The sequence below is a fragment of the Plecotus auritus genome (genome assembly GCF_963455305.1).
Source record: "Plecotus auritus genome assembly, chromosome: 1".
NCBI lineage: Eukaryota > Metazoa > Chordata > Mammalia > Chiroptera > Vespertilionidae > Plecotus > Plecotus auritus.
In genome coordinates, this window is record NC_137770.1 from 221723717 (window position 1) to 221740228 (window position 16512).

Genomic DNA, 16512 nt, shown 5'->3' on the forward strand with positions numbered 1-16512 from the left:
TATTGAATAAATGTCTCAAAATAGGTTGTTTATGTGAATTGACAGGTCATTGACATTAACAGATCACCCTTTTTATTTATTAAAAAAATTAAAATTTTTTTGCCTTAGCAGGTTTGGTTCAGTGGATAGAGTTTGGCCCATGGACTGAAGGGTCCCAGGTTCAATTCTGATCAAGGGCACACACCTTGGTTGCAGGCTCGATCCCTGGTCCTGGTCGGGGTGCATACGGGAGGCAACCAATCGATGTGTCTCTCTCACATTGCTGATGTTTCTCTCTCTGTGTCTCCCCAACCCTTCCACTCTCTAAGGAGGAATGCCAGTGCAGGCCAGGGAGGAATGAGCACCTAACTAGCAAGACAGAGTGACTGAATGGACTCTGGGGAGCCACAGCATCCCTACCAGATACCTCTTGAGTCCAACCATAGAATCATGGCACCTCTAATGAGTGTTGCCCTTGACTGTCCCTACTGAATGGGTCAGTGGACCTCAATAGTAATAAAACAAAAGCTTGCCATATTGGCCCAATATAGAATTGGAGAATTTTATAGTTAGGTTTCCCCTAATGAATTATGAGTCCTCGGAAATAAATTTTCAAGACTTAAAAATTTTTTTTCTAAATCTGAAAGCGTTTATTAGGACGAGCAATCTTCTTGATCAGCATCATTTAAAAAAAAAATACCATAAACTCCAAGGAAATATAACATCTACTTGGACAAAATTATACTAATTTTTTAAGGCACATAAAAATGGGTGCTTTGCTTTAAAAACCTCATTGGGTCTTGATTAGTTTACAAGAACATAAGCCCGAAGGTATCAGGCTGATTAATGAAATGTGGGTGTAAGAGGCTCTTTCATGGATGGTGTTTTGTGAAGCTCAATTTCATGTTAGTCTTTAAATGGAAAAAAATTTATAAAAGGACTCTAGTTTATCAATCTTAATTGTTGCTAACTAAATTGTGCCTCTGCACAACTACAATATGAGCAACCATCATCTCAAATCCCTTCAAGATGTAGCTCGTTATAAACTCTGATCCCCTGGAAGCTGGTGATGGAATAAAGGATCCGCATTACCAGTTATAAAGAACCCAGACGAGGAAAATAATAATTTGTTAACACAATCACAATAATACGGATAAAATAGTTTGGTTAAGATAGGTTTTGTAAAAGTCCATCTACCTTCTACTTACGTGAAAGCTCTATTGGATGATGCACTTGGGACTGAAACTTCTAAACCTGGGGGTGGTACTTTAAGAGGCCATATACAATTTTAGAAATGTTTTCAAGCACCTCACAACGCACTGTGAGATTCTGTAGGAACCACACACTATGTGGCCCCGAGGCTAATCCATTTGCTGGGAAGTTTAAGGACTAAACAAAAGCTCAGACATTCTAGAATTGAAAAAAAATCTATTAGGCAAACAAAGAAGTGTGGGTAAATTATGCTTAAGAGTATGTGATTTGGATTCACAGTTCCTGAAGCCTACGTTACACTACTTACTGACAGTAATTTTTGTCACTCACCCATGTTAGGAGGTTTACTTAACCTCTGGAAGGTACATCTGCAAATATGGATAAGAAGGAGTACCTCAGCCCCATAGGAGGACTAAGTGAGACACTTTGTGAGTATCTCATAATCTGTGCTGAGGACTAAATGAGACACTAATCATAAAGTTATTGACTCAACGTGGATACATTAAATACCCACCTATTTTAGTAACAGAATTTTATAGCTGAATCTTTTAGCTATAAAAGATAATTTTCATCTTGGAGAGTAGGCTTAAGTCTCTAGAAATATTAGCATCAAGAGATATTATTAAAAATACAAACAAAAAATTCCCACCAGCTTTAATATCTGTCTGCAGGTCTGTACATGCAGAACTAGGCCATTGTCCTTTCCAAAAAGCACAAAGGTGCAAAACACTAAGGTAAACAGCTTCTGGAAAGTATGCATTGAATTGATATCAGGTTGCATGACCATACATTTTTGTAAAGAAAAATGATCATTCCTTACAGGTGGTATAACATCCACAGGGTTCAAATCAAACCCAGCCTCAGAAAAAGGCAGTCTGGCTTGTGCCCTATACTATAAGGGCCACCTGCGTCGCTCTCGTCAGCGGTTGGGTATCATACCCCTCAAACAGATCGCCAAAACCGTGCCAATTAAAGTTTCACAATCCCAGGCTTCAGAACTTTGTTCAGTGTGTGCAGTGTGCTTCCAGTTTGCTGGAAGTCGGTCCATTTTCACTTGCGCAGTGTGGTACTCACTCAAACATTTCCCTTCCTCATACCCGGAGGAAATAAACCCTTGGCACACTTTCTGAGCTAATGGTCTGCACAGCGTCTCGATTCACGGAGACCCAGGGAGGGATGATGTCACACATTTTCCAACAGGAGATATGCTCACTGACGCAATGTTCAAACGAACTGCTGGCAAAGACCACCAAGATTCTAGGGCGAAAAACAACATTCGCAGACTTTCCCTCTACCAGTTTAAGTTACAGGTTCCTCCTCCCCAGCGCCAGTCCCTCTGTGGGCCACAAGGCAGCCCCTGTTTGTGTTTCATTCTAAGATGTGCAGTTTGGGAAGGCTCCCACCTACCATCGCTGCTTCCCCTGAGGACTACATCTGGCGAAGGTGTCTGCCGGGAGCGGGAGCCAAAGGAGTCCAGGCTGTCGAAGGAATCATCGCGGCCGTGTCGAGGGGGGGACAGGGAGTCACTACGCTCGGAATCCCAGCAGTCGATGTAACCACTGTCTCGGATACTCCGCTTAGGACTCTCGATGTCATCAGTCTCCTGCCCAAAAATAAAACATAAAAAAACGACAGACATTACAGCAACAGACGTCGAGCCTTCCAATCACAGGAAAACCAGTCTCCAGTGGCCTCCAAAAGTTCCTGCATCTAGCATCCGTAAGAACAGGTTATGACAACCGGTTATCGAATGGATGATCATCTACAAGCCAACATGTCATTCTTCCACCCTTCCCTGCTGCAACTTTCCCAACCAGAAAATCACACACCTGAAGAAAGAAAAATCCCCAGGAACTCCTACTCCACAATGTTAAAAAAAAAAAAAAAAAAAAAAAAAAAAAAATAAAAGGAAAGGGAAATAAAACATCATCAAGTTTGAATTCACAAGAATACAATGACAGACAAAAAACAAAAAAAAGGAAAGAAAACTAAAACCTTAACCTTGACCAGCCTTTCGGAATCCATAACCGCATGTCTGTTCTGGGCCGGAGCCCCGAGGTTAGCGGTGCAATCGCCCCTGTTTATGCGATCTGGCAAATGCACGCAGCATTTGTTGCTGCAACAGAATCGGATCCGTAAAATCCTGGAGCGGCGGGCTTCCCTCTCCTGCTACCTTGAAGGGAAATTCCTGCTCTGAAAGGGAGCTGTCTTTCTGAGGCAGAAAGTTAAAAAAAAAAAAAAAAAGGCAAAGAAAATATGCAAAATGCTTTTCCTGATGCCTCAGAAGAATCCAGGCATGCTCTCGCTCTCGGCCAGCTCCTGGCGCTGGGGGAGCTGAGAGCACTTGTGGCTGACCCACATGTTCAGAGCAGGGAGAACAATGGCTGTCTTTGACAGCCTGTGATTATAAATTCTTTTCAGCGCAAGCAGCACATACTAAAACACTGAAACTCCAGCAGGAGAAAGGTCAGTCAAAGCCATCCTCACCCGCCTACTATAATAAAAGCCTTGTTCCCGCCTGTGTCTTAGCATTAATTACAATAGTCCAGGCTGACGAAAACAAAAATAACTCTGGTCACTCAAAGATAAACCCCCATTTAACTCCCCCCTCCCCCCCTCCCTCCAATGGCCGCTTAAAATCGGGGCTGTAGATGACATTGTTCTCATCTGCAGACTGGAATGTCACACTGTGGATTTCCTGGGATGCTCAGGAAAGCCCCCTCCACATTCCTAAAGGAAAGAAAAAAAAACACATTCTCCATATCTGAGATTTTGGAAACTGTCTATACTGGCTCATATGCCCACTGGAGTCAATGCCTTTGTAGGAAGTGCCTTTGCCGGTTGCTTCTGTCAATTATATCCAGACCCTCTGACACAATCCCCAGTGGGAGGCACTCAGAGGGGGTGGAGTGGCTGTAATTCACAGGGCACACACAGATTCTGCGCAGGAGAAGGCAACGGGAGAGAGGAGAAGGGCAGGGCTGAGAGGAGCTCTCTGCAGCCTCCACACCGAGGATCTGATCAGTGCCTCTGAAGAATAGGTTGTCTAAGCCCATAAACGCTACAGGGGAAGGCAGACATTCCAGCTATGGAACTGAAGGTAGTTCACTTGTAGGTCAAAAGTTAACCAGGACCTGAACAAAAGCCAGGTCCAGCAAAGGAAGAACTCATGACCAACTTTTTCAGTATAGATCTAACTTGGATATGGTTTTGTATTTAATTTCTTAAGAAAGGCAAATAATTATCTTGTTTTATTTATCCACTGAGAAGAAGCCAAATGCTTAAGGATAAACATTGTTTTTATTGAATATTTACTATAGGTTTGGGGCTATGCTTGATGTTTTTTATATGTTATATTATTTAATCCTCCCATCCTCCCACCCCAGTGATGTGGTTAGCATTGTCCCCATTTTACAGAAGAGAAAAATAAGAATCAGAGAGAATAAGTAACCTGGGGTCACACAGCAAAGCAAAGCTGTGATCCCAACACAGACCCCTGTCTTTACATCCCAAGGTAAACCTAACCCCATTTGATCAACTTTGGTGTAGTAACAGCTGCCACCATCAGCATCATGGCCTCTTCCAATTACTAGACACTATCTCCTTACTCTGTGGATGATGCTACCCTGGATAAAGTCTTTTCGCTAAGTGCTGGTTATGCCCAGGTCCCCAAACTATAAATATTGCAAGAGAGAGGCAGTTTGGGGCAGTTTAGAGTAAGTTATCAGCATGTCTTGGAAGCTTGACTGACTGGGTTTAAGTCCTGGCTCCACCCCTTGTCAGATGTATGACCTTAGCCAAGTTATTCTACCGCGCCTACTCTCAGTTTTCTCATCTGTAAAATGGAACTAACCTATCCCACAGAATAGCTGGGATGGTTAAATGTTACTATATGCAAAGCATTCAGAAAAATGCCTGACCTATGCTAAGTGCTCACAAGTGTTAGCTATGGTTATAATTAGTAATATGTATTCATCTGTATATGTAAGTAGCAATATATAAACCACATAAAACTTATAAATGTAGTTATATACACACTGAAACTCTCCTATCTCCTTCTTCATTTATATCCCGTATTTAGATGCTTTGGTCCCATTTCCCAATAGGGAGGGCAGACACTCAGGGAGCTGAGCCACTCGTTACAACTAGAAATGACAAAATTTTATAAACTTCTTGGGGCAGCATCACAAAACTGGATTTTCAAGAAAATAGTACCAAAAAGTCTCTCCAAAAGGCCCAAATGTTTCCCCCACCCCTACTCTACAAACCACAGGAGAAGAGAAGTGAAGAAAAAGTCAGCATGGTTCTTGGAACCTCAGCTGCTTTCTCACAGCTAGTTGTGGGAAAGAAAAACAGGAAGACTGTCCTGTTCATGACTGTGTAGGGAGCCAAGAGTAAAACCTTGGATCAAGTGAGAGCTGGAAGCTGGATGGCATGGCCAGTTTGAAAAGTGAAAACCATCCTTGGCCACGCTGGTCCCGTGGAACATTGAGGTGAAGCAAGAAGCTGGTTCTTCAGCCAGACATATAGTGGTAGAGATCAGCTAGATGGACAATTGTATTGGATTCCATCGTCACCTAGAGTTAAGCTTTGGGGAGGGAGTAGAAGATATAAACCAAACGCAAAGGCTGGCGTAGTTTAAATTCACCTTGATTGGGGTCTAGTTATGCCCTCTATGTCTTTCACCTAGGAGCCCAGCAGCATCCTGTCTTCCACAGAGAGCACTCCAGGGAAGGGAGATAAGACTCCAATCTGTCCATTGTGCTAATTGCTAGTTGTTCCAGTAAAAGTGTGTTAATGAATGGGGTGAGAACAACCAGTTTCCATGACATTTTTGAATTATTTCACTCATCTGTCCTCTTCTTATTCCTTTTTGTCAGAGATAATGAGAACCAGCGAGTGTTTGGTAGATGACTGACTTATGGTATCTGAGAAACTCCAGATGCCTCTGTTTTACCACCCAACATTTTCTGTTTCCTTTGTGATTTATAAGGTGGCTAAATCCTATTCTGGAGGTTTTCAGGTTCTAATTTTTCAGCCTGATGACCCATCTCCACCCATCACACTCTGGTTGGGGAACCTATTCATTCCACGGATATTTGCTGAGTATCTTCTGTGTCCAGACACTCTCCTAGTGCTGGGGACACAACATTCTGAAAACCTGATAAATACTCCATCTTCATGGGCCTTATGTTCTAGTTTGGAAGATAAAATATAAACAGAAAAAAATGAATACAAAGTTGGGGGTTGTCATTGAAAAATAAGGCAAGTTAAGGAAAGAGAAGTTGATGGTGGTGGTTTGTTGAGTAGAGGTCTGGGCTTCTCTAATGTGACCCCCTAGTTAATACCCCTTGAAAAAGTAGTGGCTTAGGCCAGTCATGGTGTCCCTTGGCCCTGGTCAAATGGCTAGTTCAGAAAAAAAGACCCATATTGGGTCAGAGTATACCCTTAGGAATTTTACAGCCGGGACTAGGGGGAAGAATTCCCTGCTTTTCTGGACAAGGAGCTAGAAGAACATCTTGAATCAGCAGGTGAGGAGCCATGGGTTGAAAATGATGGAGCAAAAAGATGGAAGGAGCCTGGGTCCCTGAAGATCACCAGCCCATACCAGCCCTGGACTGCTCATATCCAGACCTCATTTATGTGACTTCAAAATAAAATTCTATTTTACTAAAGCTACTGTTAGACTTTCCTGCATTTCCCAGTCGAAACCAATCCTAATTGAGAAAATGAAATAATATATATTCCAGATAAACTAATATTTCCAGGTATTGGGTAGACCTGTGGAGTTCAGGTCAGTTACTCTCTATGTAGAAACCTGGGACTACCACAGCTGGCCATTTTAGTTATGTCATGTTTTGTCCAGTGATACTAACTACTCTCCCATATCCTGTGACATTATCTATATTCATTAAAAAGGCAACAACTGTTCACAATAACAGGCCATTTCAAGGCAAGTGAAATAACCAATTATCTCAATAGAAAGCCAAGCTAAGCTGAAGAAACCAATAACTGCTCAGATTGTAGAGGAGCTGGACTAGGGGTAAGAAATGGCAATAACAAGAAGAAACCAGATTCCAGGAGAATCTTCTAAGATCAATGGCAACTGAGGCAGAGTTTTTAAATATGTGGTTTAAAAGAGATGACTCTTATCATTATTCCATTCCAAATTTAATCTATCTATATAAAAGCCTAAGCAACCATCGCAACCGAACGGACGACCAAACGGGCTGCATGGGGCGACCAGGGAAGCAGGGGGGTTAGTGGGGGGCGACCAAATGACCAAACAGCAGGCTGCATGGGGCAACCAGGCCGGCAGGGGGTGCAGTTTGGGGCGATCAGGCCAGCAGGCAGAGGCAGTTAGGGGTCATCAGACTGTCAGGGTGGCAGTTAGGGGTGACCAGGCCTGCAGGGGGGGCAGTGAGGGGCGATCAGGCAGGCAGGCAGGTGAGCGGTTAGGAGCCAGTGGTCCAGGATTGTAAGAGGGATGTCTGACTGCCGGACATACCCCGAGGGGTCCTGGATTGGAGATGGTGCAGGCTGGGCTGAGGGGACCCTCCCCCCCCCCCCGCCTGTGCACGAATTTTGTGCACCGGGCCTCTAGTATATATATAAAGAATTTAGATTTCACAACTCCTGACTGGGTCTGTACTGGATTTGCACTTTCTCTAACTAGAGTGTTCGATAAAAAAAATTAAAGGACAAAAAAGAGCTAAGAAACACTAAGAAACAATGCATTGTACTTAATGAAGTGGGTGTGTTTGTCTTATTTTTAAAAATTAATTTAACTTTAAAACATTGATTATATGTATTACAACCAATATGAACATGCGAGCCAGACTGGCTCCAGGCAAATGAGAACTGTGAGGGCAATTAGCTTTAATTCAAGGAAAGAAGACAACATTATTAGAAAGTTTAGGTATTCTTGCTTTCAGTATTAAAAAAAAATTTTTTAAAGCACGGACTGTCCCTTAGTGAGGTCTCCTTAGTGCAGTTAGTTTGCATGTTGGAGAAAAAAGAAGAGCAAAGCCTCAGTTGACTTGTGGCACAATGTGGGCCTTATCCAGAACCCGTGAATGCTACTGATGACAAATGAGCCTCACCTACTCACTGAGGCTGGCTGGGTGGGGCTTCTCCCAGGTAATACTATATCCTAGCACTTGGAGTGAGTTCATCTATACTGCTGAACCTTAAAAAGGAACCCACAGGCAGGCACACATAAAACGTCTCACTGTCTCCTTGACAAATTCTTACCATAGGTCTTTCCCATAATCAAATAAAGCTTTAAATGTTGTCAAAAATGTTTTCCAAATGTCCAGCTTATTCAACTACAATGGCCATGAAAGGTACATCTTAGAAGAGAATGTGTCTAATTACCCAGAGCCTGTCCAGGGTGAATGCCCAGGCAAGAACTTGGCTGATGTTAACCTCACCCACACCAAGGGCCTGATGGGTAAGCAAAATGACCTTTAGGACAAAAGTGCAGAACAAGTCTTCATTTTTGTATAATGCTGTATTTTGTTTAACTCAGGCATTATTCCCCCAAGAAAACAAGCACTGAGCTCTTTGGCACACAAAGCCATATATTGACAGATTGAATCTGCTCTTTTGAAATTAAAGTTGGATGAGCTCAGATCTCCCATTCTCCAACTGGTATAAAAGTTCAGGTGAGCGTGGAATGCACGAGAGGAAGATGTCATTGGTTTAGGACATCATTGGTATGATAAGTGGCCGTTTCCATGAGTGCATGACATTGTTGGCCTGTTCCATTCCACTGCCCAGAACTGTAAGGATCTTAAAAACAGGCAAATGGGTTGCTTTCCCACCTCGTCTGAACCTCACGGGATAAAGAAGAAAAGCTGTTACCTTTCGCATCTGAGCCAGCAAGCCTTCGAACTCCTTCAAGTTCAGCGTCGTTCCACTGTAGGATGCACAGCTATTTGCTGCCTTTCCCAGCCAGTAAATGGTAACTAACACCTGCGAAACAAAACCATGCATAAGAGCGGGAGAGTTTTCTCTCAAGAATTACTTTTAAACTAAGGAGTCAATAAAGTTCCACCAACAGGAAATCCACTGATTTATGAAAACTCCATCCATGAGGTAACCATTAAATGTAAATCATTTCAATAAGAACCTAATACTGTATCGGTCAACACAAACATGATTCAGTAGTTAAAATGAGACTCCAGTTTTAGGAAGAGTTCATCTATAAGACAGCAAGAAGGAAAAAAAAATAAATTGTCTAAAATTATTTTTGTATAATCAAATATTCAAAATTAGAAAGCAAAATTTTTCAGAAACTCTTGGCAAGTAATGACTAGGTTGTCAGTTCCTTGTGAGAAAGGTGCTTTCAAAGGCCTACACCTTCTAATTGTGGGCACAGAGGTTCTGCTACGATCACTGGCAAAAATCCCAAAGAAGTGATGAAGGTTAATTAGTGGTTTCCAGCACAAGATCAACACAACATGTCTAACTAAAGTCAGAAGAAAACAATGTAAGAATACTATGTGCAGATATCTAGTCTTGGGTTACAGGTGGACTCCAATTAATCTGAAAAGAGAAATATTTAGCCTGGACAAGGTTATTGCCAATTAAACTATCTTAATGGTCATAGAGATTCAACATGTTTAAGAATGTTTAAGAATGTCTGTGAGTATTCAATGGTCTGAAGCTACAGCCCTAAGTTACTTTGTTCTGTTTTTCCAAAGAAACTGTCTATAAAAGTAAATGCTCTTTACACCAACGGTCCCATAAAATCCAGCAGGGGTTGGCTGAAGATGAATCCTTAACACTGAATTATTGGGATCTGAAGCTTATGGAAAAGCTAAGACTATTATTTCATTTTCCCATTCGAATTTATTGCTTCATCCAGGCTGGGGAGTACTTATTGTCCCTCTCTACTTGCTAGGCCAGAAAATGCTTTGGATAATGTTATGGGTACATGGGTCCAGATGACAAGAAGCCCCAAATAGAGTAATGTGCCGTCAATGCTTAGCTATGATTTGGTTTTCTACCGCTGTGGAAAAATTTTACTTCAGGAATCCTTCAAAACTTCCAGAAAGTCTTTTTTTTTTTTTTTTTCTAATTGATTACTTACAAATGAATTTCTAGAGAACAGACAATTCCAAATGTCAGGACATTAACTAGGAGCATAAGCTAATGTGTGCTACAAGTATGAGGCTATCCTGAAAGGTGTAATAGGAGAAGAGAAAACAGAACTGTCTTGTGTTTGAGATGATAGGTTCTCTGATTTGTTTAAAATTGTGTGATGGAAAGTGGCATATAGCCCTAGTTTTATAGAAGAACAAAAAGAAGATAAGACAAGACTGTCAATCAAATATCATAGCACACTAGAAACTAAAAAAAGAGGGGGTCATAGCTTAGTTTTCTATTTTATATGCAGAAGGTCATTTCTTACATTCCTCAATTTAACCTTATAATAAGGGGAGAAGGTGGAGGGATTAAGCAAAAAGAGGGGGAAAAAAGAGAAAGAACTCATGGACATGACAACAGTGTGGTGATTGCAGGGGTTAGGGAAGTAGGTGGAGGTGGACAAGCGTATAAGGAAAATAAATGGTGATGGGAAGAAATAAAATAAAATAAAATAAAATAAAGAAAAATAAAACAAAAAATAAAAGAGCAGTAATATGCTTGCCTTTTGAAAATAAGATCTAACTCCAAAAACTTGATTTTGGGAAATACTAATAAAACTTCAGAAGATTAGTAGGAGAAAAAAAGTACAGGCCCATGTCAGTCAACACTATTCACATTGTGCTGATCTCTCCCTGAAACAATTTGCCCAACTGCTTAATTTAATAATCCCAAACATGCCAACCAGCAGCCAGGAACTAACGTCACTGCTGAGACATCGTCTTGTGTTTAAGAAACTGAATCACAACCAGAGCACAGGCTTTCATTTGTTCATTTCTGGATTGAGCACTTCTTTAATTAAAAAGACCCCCCCCCCAACTACCACTTGTATTTCTATTATAGTCATTAATTATTCTATCAGAGACACATATACTCGTTTTCTAGGACTCTTTCTGGAACAGCATAGGAGAGACACTGGATGTATGAACTAAATGTTACACTTGAATCATCAAAGTTCAGAAAGAGTAAGGTGGGAAAGTGAAGTTAAAACACTTACATTTTTCAGCTTCCTACTATAATCAAGGCTCCTAATTAAGGAAAAGGAAAAGAAAATATGATCAGAACAGTAGTTTCTTCACTGTGATTTTTCCTTACACACATACTTCTAAGATGTACCGTACTTGAATTAACTAATACAATAAAACCAGGAAAATACAGTATTTTAAAGACTTATAATTATTATTTCAGGTACTAAGTAGAATTATTTAGAAAATGCAAGGTGGGCTTGAAGTTTCATAGTGCACCATGAAAACATTAGGACTATTTACCATTTGGAAAATAAAGAATTCCACTTAAACCCAAGACTGTTTATATTTGTACTAGAGGCCTGATGCACATAATTCGTGCAGGAGTAGGCCTTCCTTGCCCCAGCTGCCAGCACCGGCTTCCCTCTGGCACCCAGGACCCGTGCTTCCCTCGCAGCCCCACCTTCGTCGGAAGGACAGAAAGACGTCCAGTCTAATTAGCACATTACACTTTCATTATTATAGATTCTCCAAGTTTAACTGCTAAAGTAAAATTTTGCCTTGATTATAAACCACTGTCAAATGGATATCTGACTGCACTTTCAAATTTTTTTCATACAAGTACTTTTAACAAAGGTCTAAAACCTTAATTAATAGACCTGAAAAGATATGTACAAGAAGCAGTAATATCCAAATATTTGTCCTTTTCTCTTACGGAAATAAATAGTGTTGGGAACTAGCCACAAGCAAGAAAATATGTATGTTATGTTTAACTATACACACGTGCATTCTTTTTTTTTTTTTTATATATTTTATTGATATTTCACAGAGAGGAAGGGAGAGGGATAGAGAGCTAGAAACATCGATGAGAGAGAAACATCGATCAGCTGCCTCTTGCACACCCCCTACTGGGGATGTGCCTGCAACCAAGGTACGTGCCCTTGACCGGAATCGAACCCGGGACCCTTCAGTCCACAGGCCGACGCTCTATCCATTGAGCCAAACCGGTTTCGGCATGCATTCTTAAATATACATAAATATTTATTCTCAAACTATAAACAAATAAGCTAGCTGGTGGAACTTTCTAAATATCCATACAGTGAAATATAAAAATTTCTCTAAAATTATTCCAAAGTTTCTTTAACATGGCAACAAATAAATGCCAGGAAAAACAAATACTGTTTTTCCCCACAAGTGGGGGGACAGGAGGGAGAATGTAATACTATTGTATAAGCCAGTCAATAACGCCTTTAAGTTTTTACACTCCAACCACTTCATTGCTGCATATTCTGTTCCAAAGTACATGTCAATGACTAGGTACACGATTTTAAGTCCATTGAAGTTTGAGGAACTAGAAAACGAAGTAGTACATACTAAGATAAACCCATCAATAGGGACCTGGATTAAAAGAAGCATTGGTCCAATTTGGATTCGATTAAGAGAATTTTTTCCTGTTCCCTCCTTTTAACAGAAAAAATGTTATGTCAGATATTTGCTAGGATTTTTAAAAAGTTTAACAAAAGAAACAGATGAAAATAAAAAAAATCTATAAAGGATTTGAAATTTGTATGAAAAACAAGTTAAGAACAGGGAACACACAACTTTTTCTTCATTGACAATGAAAGTACATTAATTAAAACTGCTACCCAGTTCTTAAAAAATCACGCTTCGCACCTAGTAGGAGCTCACAGAATAGCTGTTGAACGACTTCCACACGGCAAACAGTAATGTGAAAATGCTTCCAAATTCTGCAAGTAAATACTCAGGAGCAATGGAAAGCCTTTCCTCATTTTCATCCAGTCGCTCCGATTCCCTGGAATGATTCTTGCTGCCTGCCCTTTGGACTGTGCTTTCATTCCCCATCTAGGTTGTCTGGCATCCATTATAGGTAGATTACACATTCAGTAATCATTTGCAGGTTTTTCCTTTTTAGTCTACTCAAGTTACTTCTCAAAAAAAAAAAAAAAAAAAAAAAACTAAAAAAATTACCTACCATGAAAACTCAAGAGTGTTTTCTTAAAAAAAATTTCAGAAAAGCATCAATATGTCCTCTGTGGGATCTACCCCTATAACTTATCGCTTATGGCATTAATTGGTGTCAGCGGGGTGGTTCTCCATCGCTGCGAATGTTCAGCTCATCTCTCAGAGGAGAAAGTAGAGAAACACAGCAGTTCTACTGGAACCTCCGAGAGCTTTAAAGCCCGTGTCTGGTGCAAATGTCTCACGCACAGTGCCAAATTAACCAGCGCCATTTACGGAAAAGTCATAAGCAGAAAGCCCCGCTCCTCACTAAAACTAGAAATGGTTTTCTAAGTACTGTCAATGAATTTATGTCATAATCTTCATATGAAATGATTTCTGTTCTAAATATTCATTCAGTGAAATAAAACATTTTCTCTATAAGTATTCCAAGTTCAGGATCCTCCCAGGCTTGTGGACTGCATCACGCTCAGCCTTGCTCAGTACCCCTTTACCACACTGGCTACTTTTCTTTTTTGTTCGTCTTCACTTGAGGGTATTTTTTCCATGGATTTTTAGAGGGAGTGGAAGGGAGGGGGAGAGACAGACAGAGAGAAAAACATCGACGTGAGAGAGGCACATTGGTTGGTTGCCTCCCACATGCACCCTGCCCAGGGCCAGGGATCCCCCAGATCAAGCTTGCAACCGAGGAATGTGCCCTTGACCAGAATCAAACTCGTGGGCTGCCACTCTATCCACTGAGCCAAAATGACTAGGGCTGGCTACTTGTCTTTTTAAGCATCAAGTTGATTTCCTCTTCCCCAGCCTTTCCTCTACACTCCATGCCTTACAGATCTTTGCATGGCTGGTTCTTACTTCCCATTCATGTCTCAGCCCACAGCTGAAATGCTGTCTCCTCAGAGAGGCTATTCTTGACCACAGATGGACTTACTACTATCTTTCTTCTTCTTCCCTCCCCTCCCCCTAGTTTTATTGCACTACAATTGACATATAACACTATATATGTTTAAGGTTTACCACATAGTGATTTGATATATCCATTTGTGTAATAGTCACTATCCTTTACATTATCTATTTTTTCTCCTCAGCACTTATTGCTTCCTGTCATTATCTTTTTTATTTACTTAGTTATTTCTCATTTGTTGATACTGGGAGTAAATTCCATGTGAACAGGAGGCATTCACCATTCCGGTTCTCTGGTGACTGGAAAGTACCTGACACAGAGTAGCTGCTCAGTAAAGACTGGTTAAATGAATGAATGAAAACCGATAGTGTCATAGGAGAAGATGATGGAAAAGTATTTCCTAAAGAGAATATGAATGCTCAAGTGAAAGAAAAATGAAAAAGGGGAGAAAATAAGTAGAAGAAATATAAAAGGGAAGACAGACTGAAAGACAAGATAAAGAAGGGAAGGGAAGCACAGGGAAGAGAAGATGAGGAAAAGAAGCAGAGGGGAAAGATAAAGAAAAGGACAGAGAAAAGAAGGGGAAGATGCGACAGTAACTGAGAAGTGACTATGTCTGTGTACCATTGGTCTAAGTGACTTTCCCTCTTTAGGTTGCTTTCTAAATTAAAGTCTCGAATTAAAGTCTCTTTTTTTTTCAGAAGTTGGTTAACTGTCTTCTCAGATCTGTACTGAGAAAAATTTAGCTAGAATTATACCTGAGAAAACATCTGTCCAATTTCATTTTATAGATGAAAAGGCAGCCCAACCGGTATGGCTCAGTGGTTGAACATCGACCCATGAACCAGGGGGACATGGTTCAATTACTGGTCAGGTCAGGTCACATGCCTGGGTTGTGGGCCCGATCCCCACTAGGAGGCGTGCAGGAGGCAGCTGATCAATGATTCTCTCTTATCATTGATGTTGCCATCTCTCCCTCCCTCTCCCTTCCTGTCTCTGAAATCAATAAAAACTTATTTTATTTTATTTTTTAAAGGAAAACCCTATTGAAACAAGAATTACAGAACTAGAATTACAGAACTAGAGAGAAGCAGATGGAGGGCTAAACACCCAACTTCCTGATGCCCGTTTTTTTTTGCCGGTAACAAGAAAGGTGCTAAGAGTTCTGAATTTCCAAAACCAATCTCAGAATTCTTCTGGTTTAGTAACATTGATTTAAAGTAGCTCTAATAAATGAATAAATATGTCAAAGTGAACTTTCCCCCAAGCAATGTGTGTGTGACTAATTATTATGATGTTGCACAGTTAATATTGTTTTTGGTCACTTGCCACCAGGTGAAAGTACAAAATGTGAGATGAGGCAGAACCTGGAACAATTTCCTAAAATGAACAGTGATTTATAGAGGCTGGGTACAATAACAAATGGAGAATATAATGACTGAGATGAGGTTTATGGTGGTTTCCACATTCAAATATCATAATTTTTATTCTGTTATTTTTGTCCTTAACCAACATTTTCCTATGAGAAATATTAAAGAATGACACATTAACAACAGAGGAATGATTTTATGTAATCAATCATGGCTGAATCCCCCTTATTTCCCATTGCAAATAATAAAATCCAATATAATTTCCTAACTGGATTTCATTCAGTAGTTTCCATTTTCCCCCATCATTAAAAAAAAAATCAATACTGTCAAATGGTATAAAATTAACAGCTCCGAATTTTGGCTTTTCTCCCCTTTTCTGTTCTTCTATGATAAAATAACCCAAAAGTAACCAAAAGAAGTGCAGCCAATCCACAGATTCTTCCCATGTAATTAAGGTTATTAACAAAGTATATCCATGACATATATTCTTTGACTAAAGTGAAAAATGTTTTATGCGAAATCTGTAGAGTCATAAGGACGTTTTTTCTCATTACACTGGTCACGATCTGTTTCTTTACAGAGAAACACATTGCCTTTTCTTTTACTTTGACATTCTTTCCCAAGAATTCTTTGGCCCAAACATGGCTCATTGAGTAGATACAGTCAACAATAGCTAAATGGCCAATGATCCATCTTCAAAGAATTTGATCATTGACACATATGAGAAAACAATTACAAATGTAAAAGAAGAAGAGATTTCTCCATGATCTATTGCGCGCTCTTTGCATAATAAACAGAGTTGATGTCTGTTTACCAAGTTTGCAGTCTTCCAAGAGCCTATTCAAATGCCCAAATGGAGCCAATAAAAGCTTTTTGTCTAATACACACAGATTCTGTGCATATTTCTCTCTTGCCTTCCCCTCCTTTAAGTTTCACCTAATATTTTTCTCCC

General features: G+C 40.3%; 1 protein-coding gene across 12 annotated transcripts in view; it reads right to left on the reverse strand.

The window, feature by feature from the left end:
- Positions 1-16512, reverse strand: part of LIMCH1 (LIM and calponin homology domains 1) — a gene marked incomplete at its 5' end in the record, with an annotated part of 329460 nt that overhangs the window by 82054 nt on the left and 230894 nt on the right. For 8 of the 12 annotated variants that reach the window (XM_080656359.1, XM_080656356.1, XM_080656358.1 and 5 more), the window contains 3 exons: positions 2599-2794; positions 9058-9168; positions 11339-11369. In XM_080656359.1, the coding sequence (XP_080512485.1) occupies positions 2599-2794; positions 9058-9168; positions 11339-11369 (338 nt within the window). Of the gene's footprint in view, positions 1-2598; positions 2795-3192; positions 3519-9057; positions 9169-11338; positions 11370-16512 lie in introns of those variants that run through there. The other 4 variants (XM_080656352.1, XM_080656361.1, XM_080656362.1 and 1 more) reach the window with 2 other exon arrangements.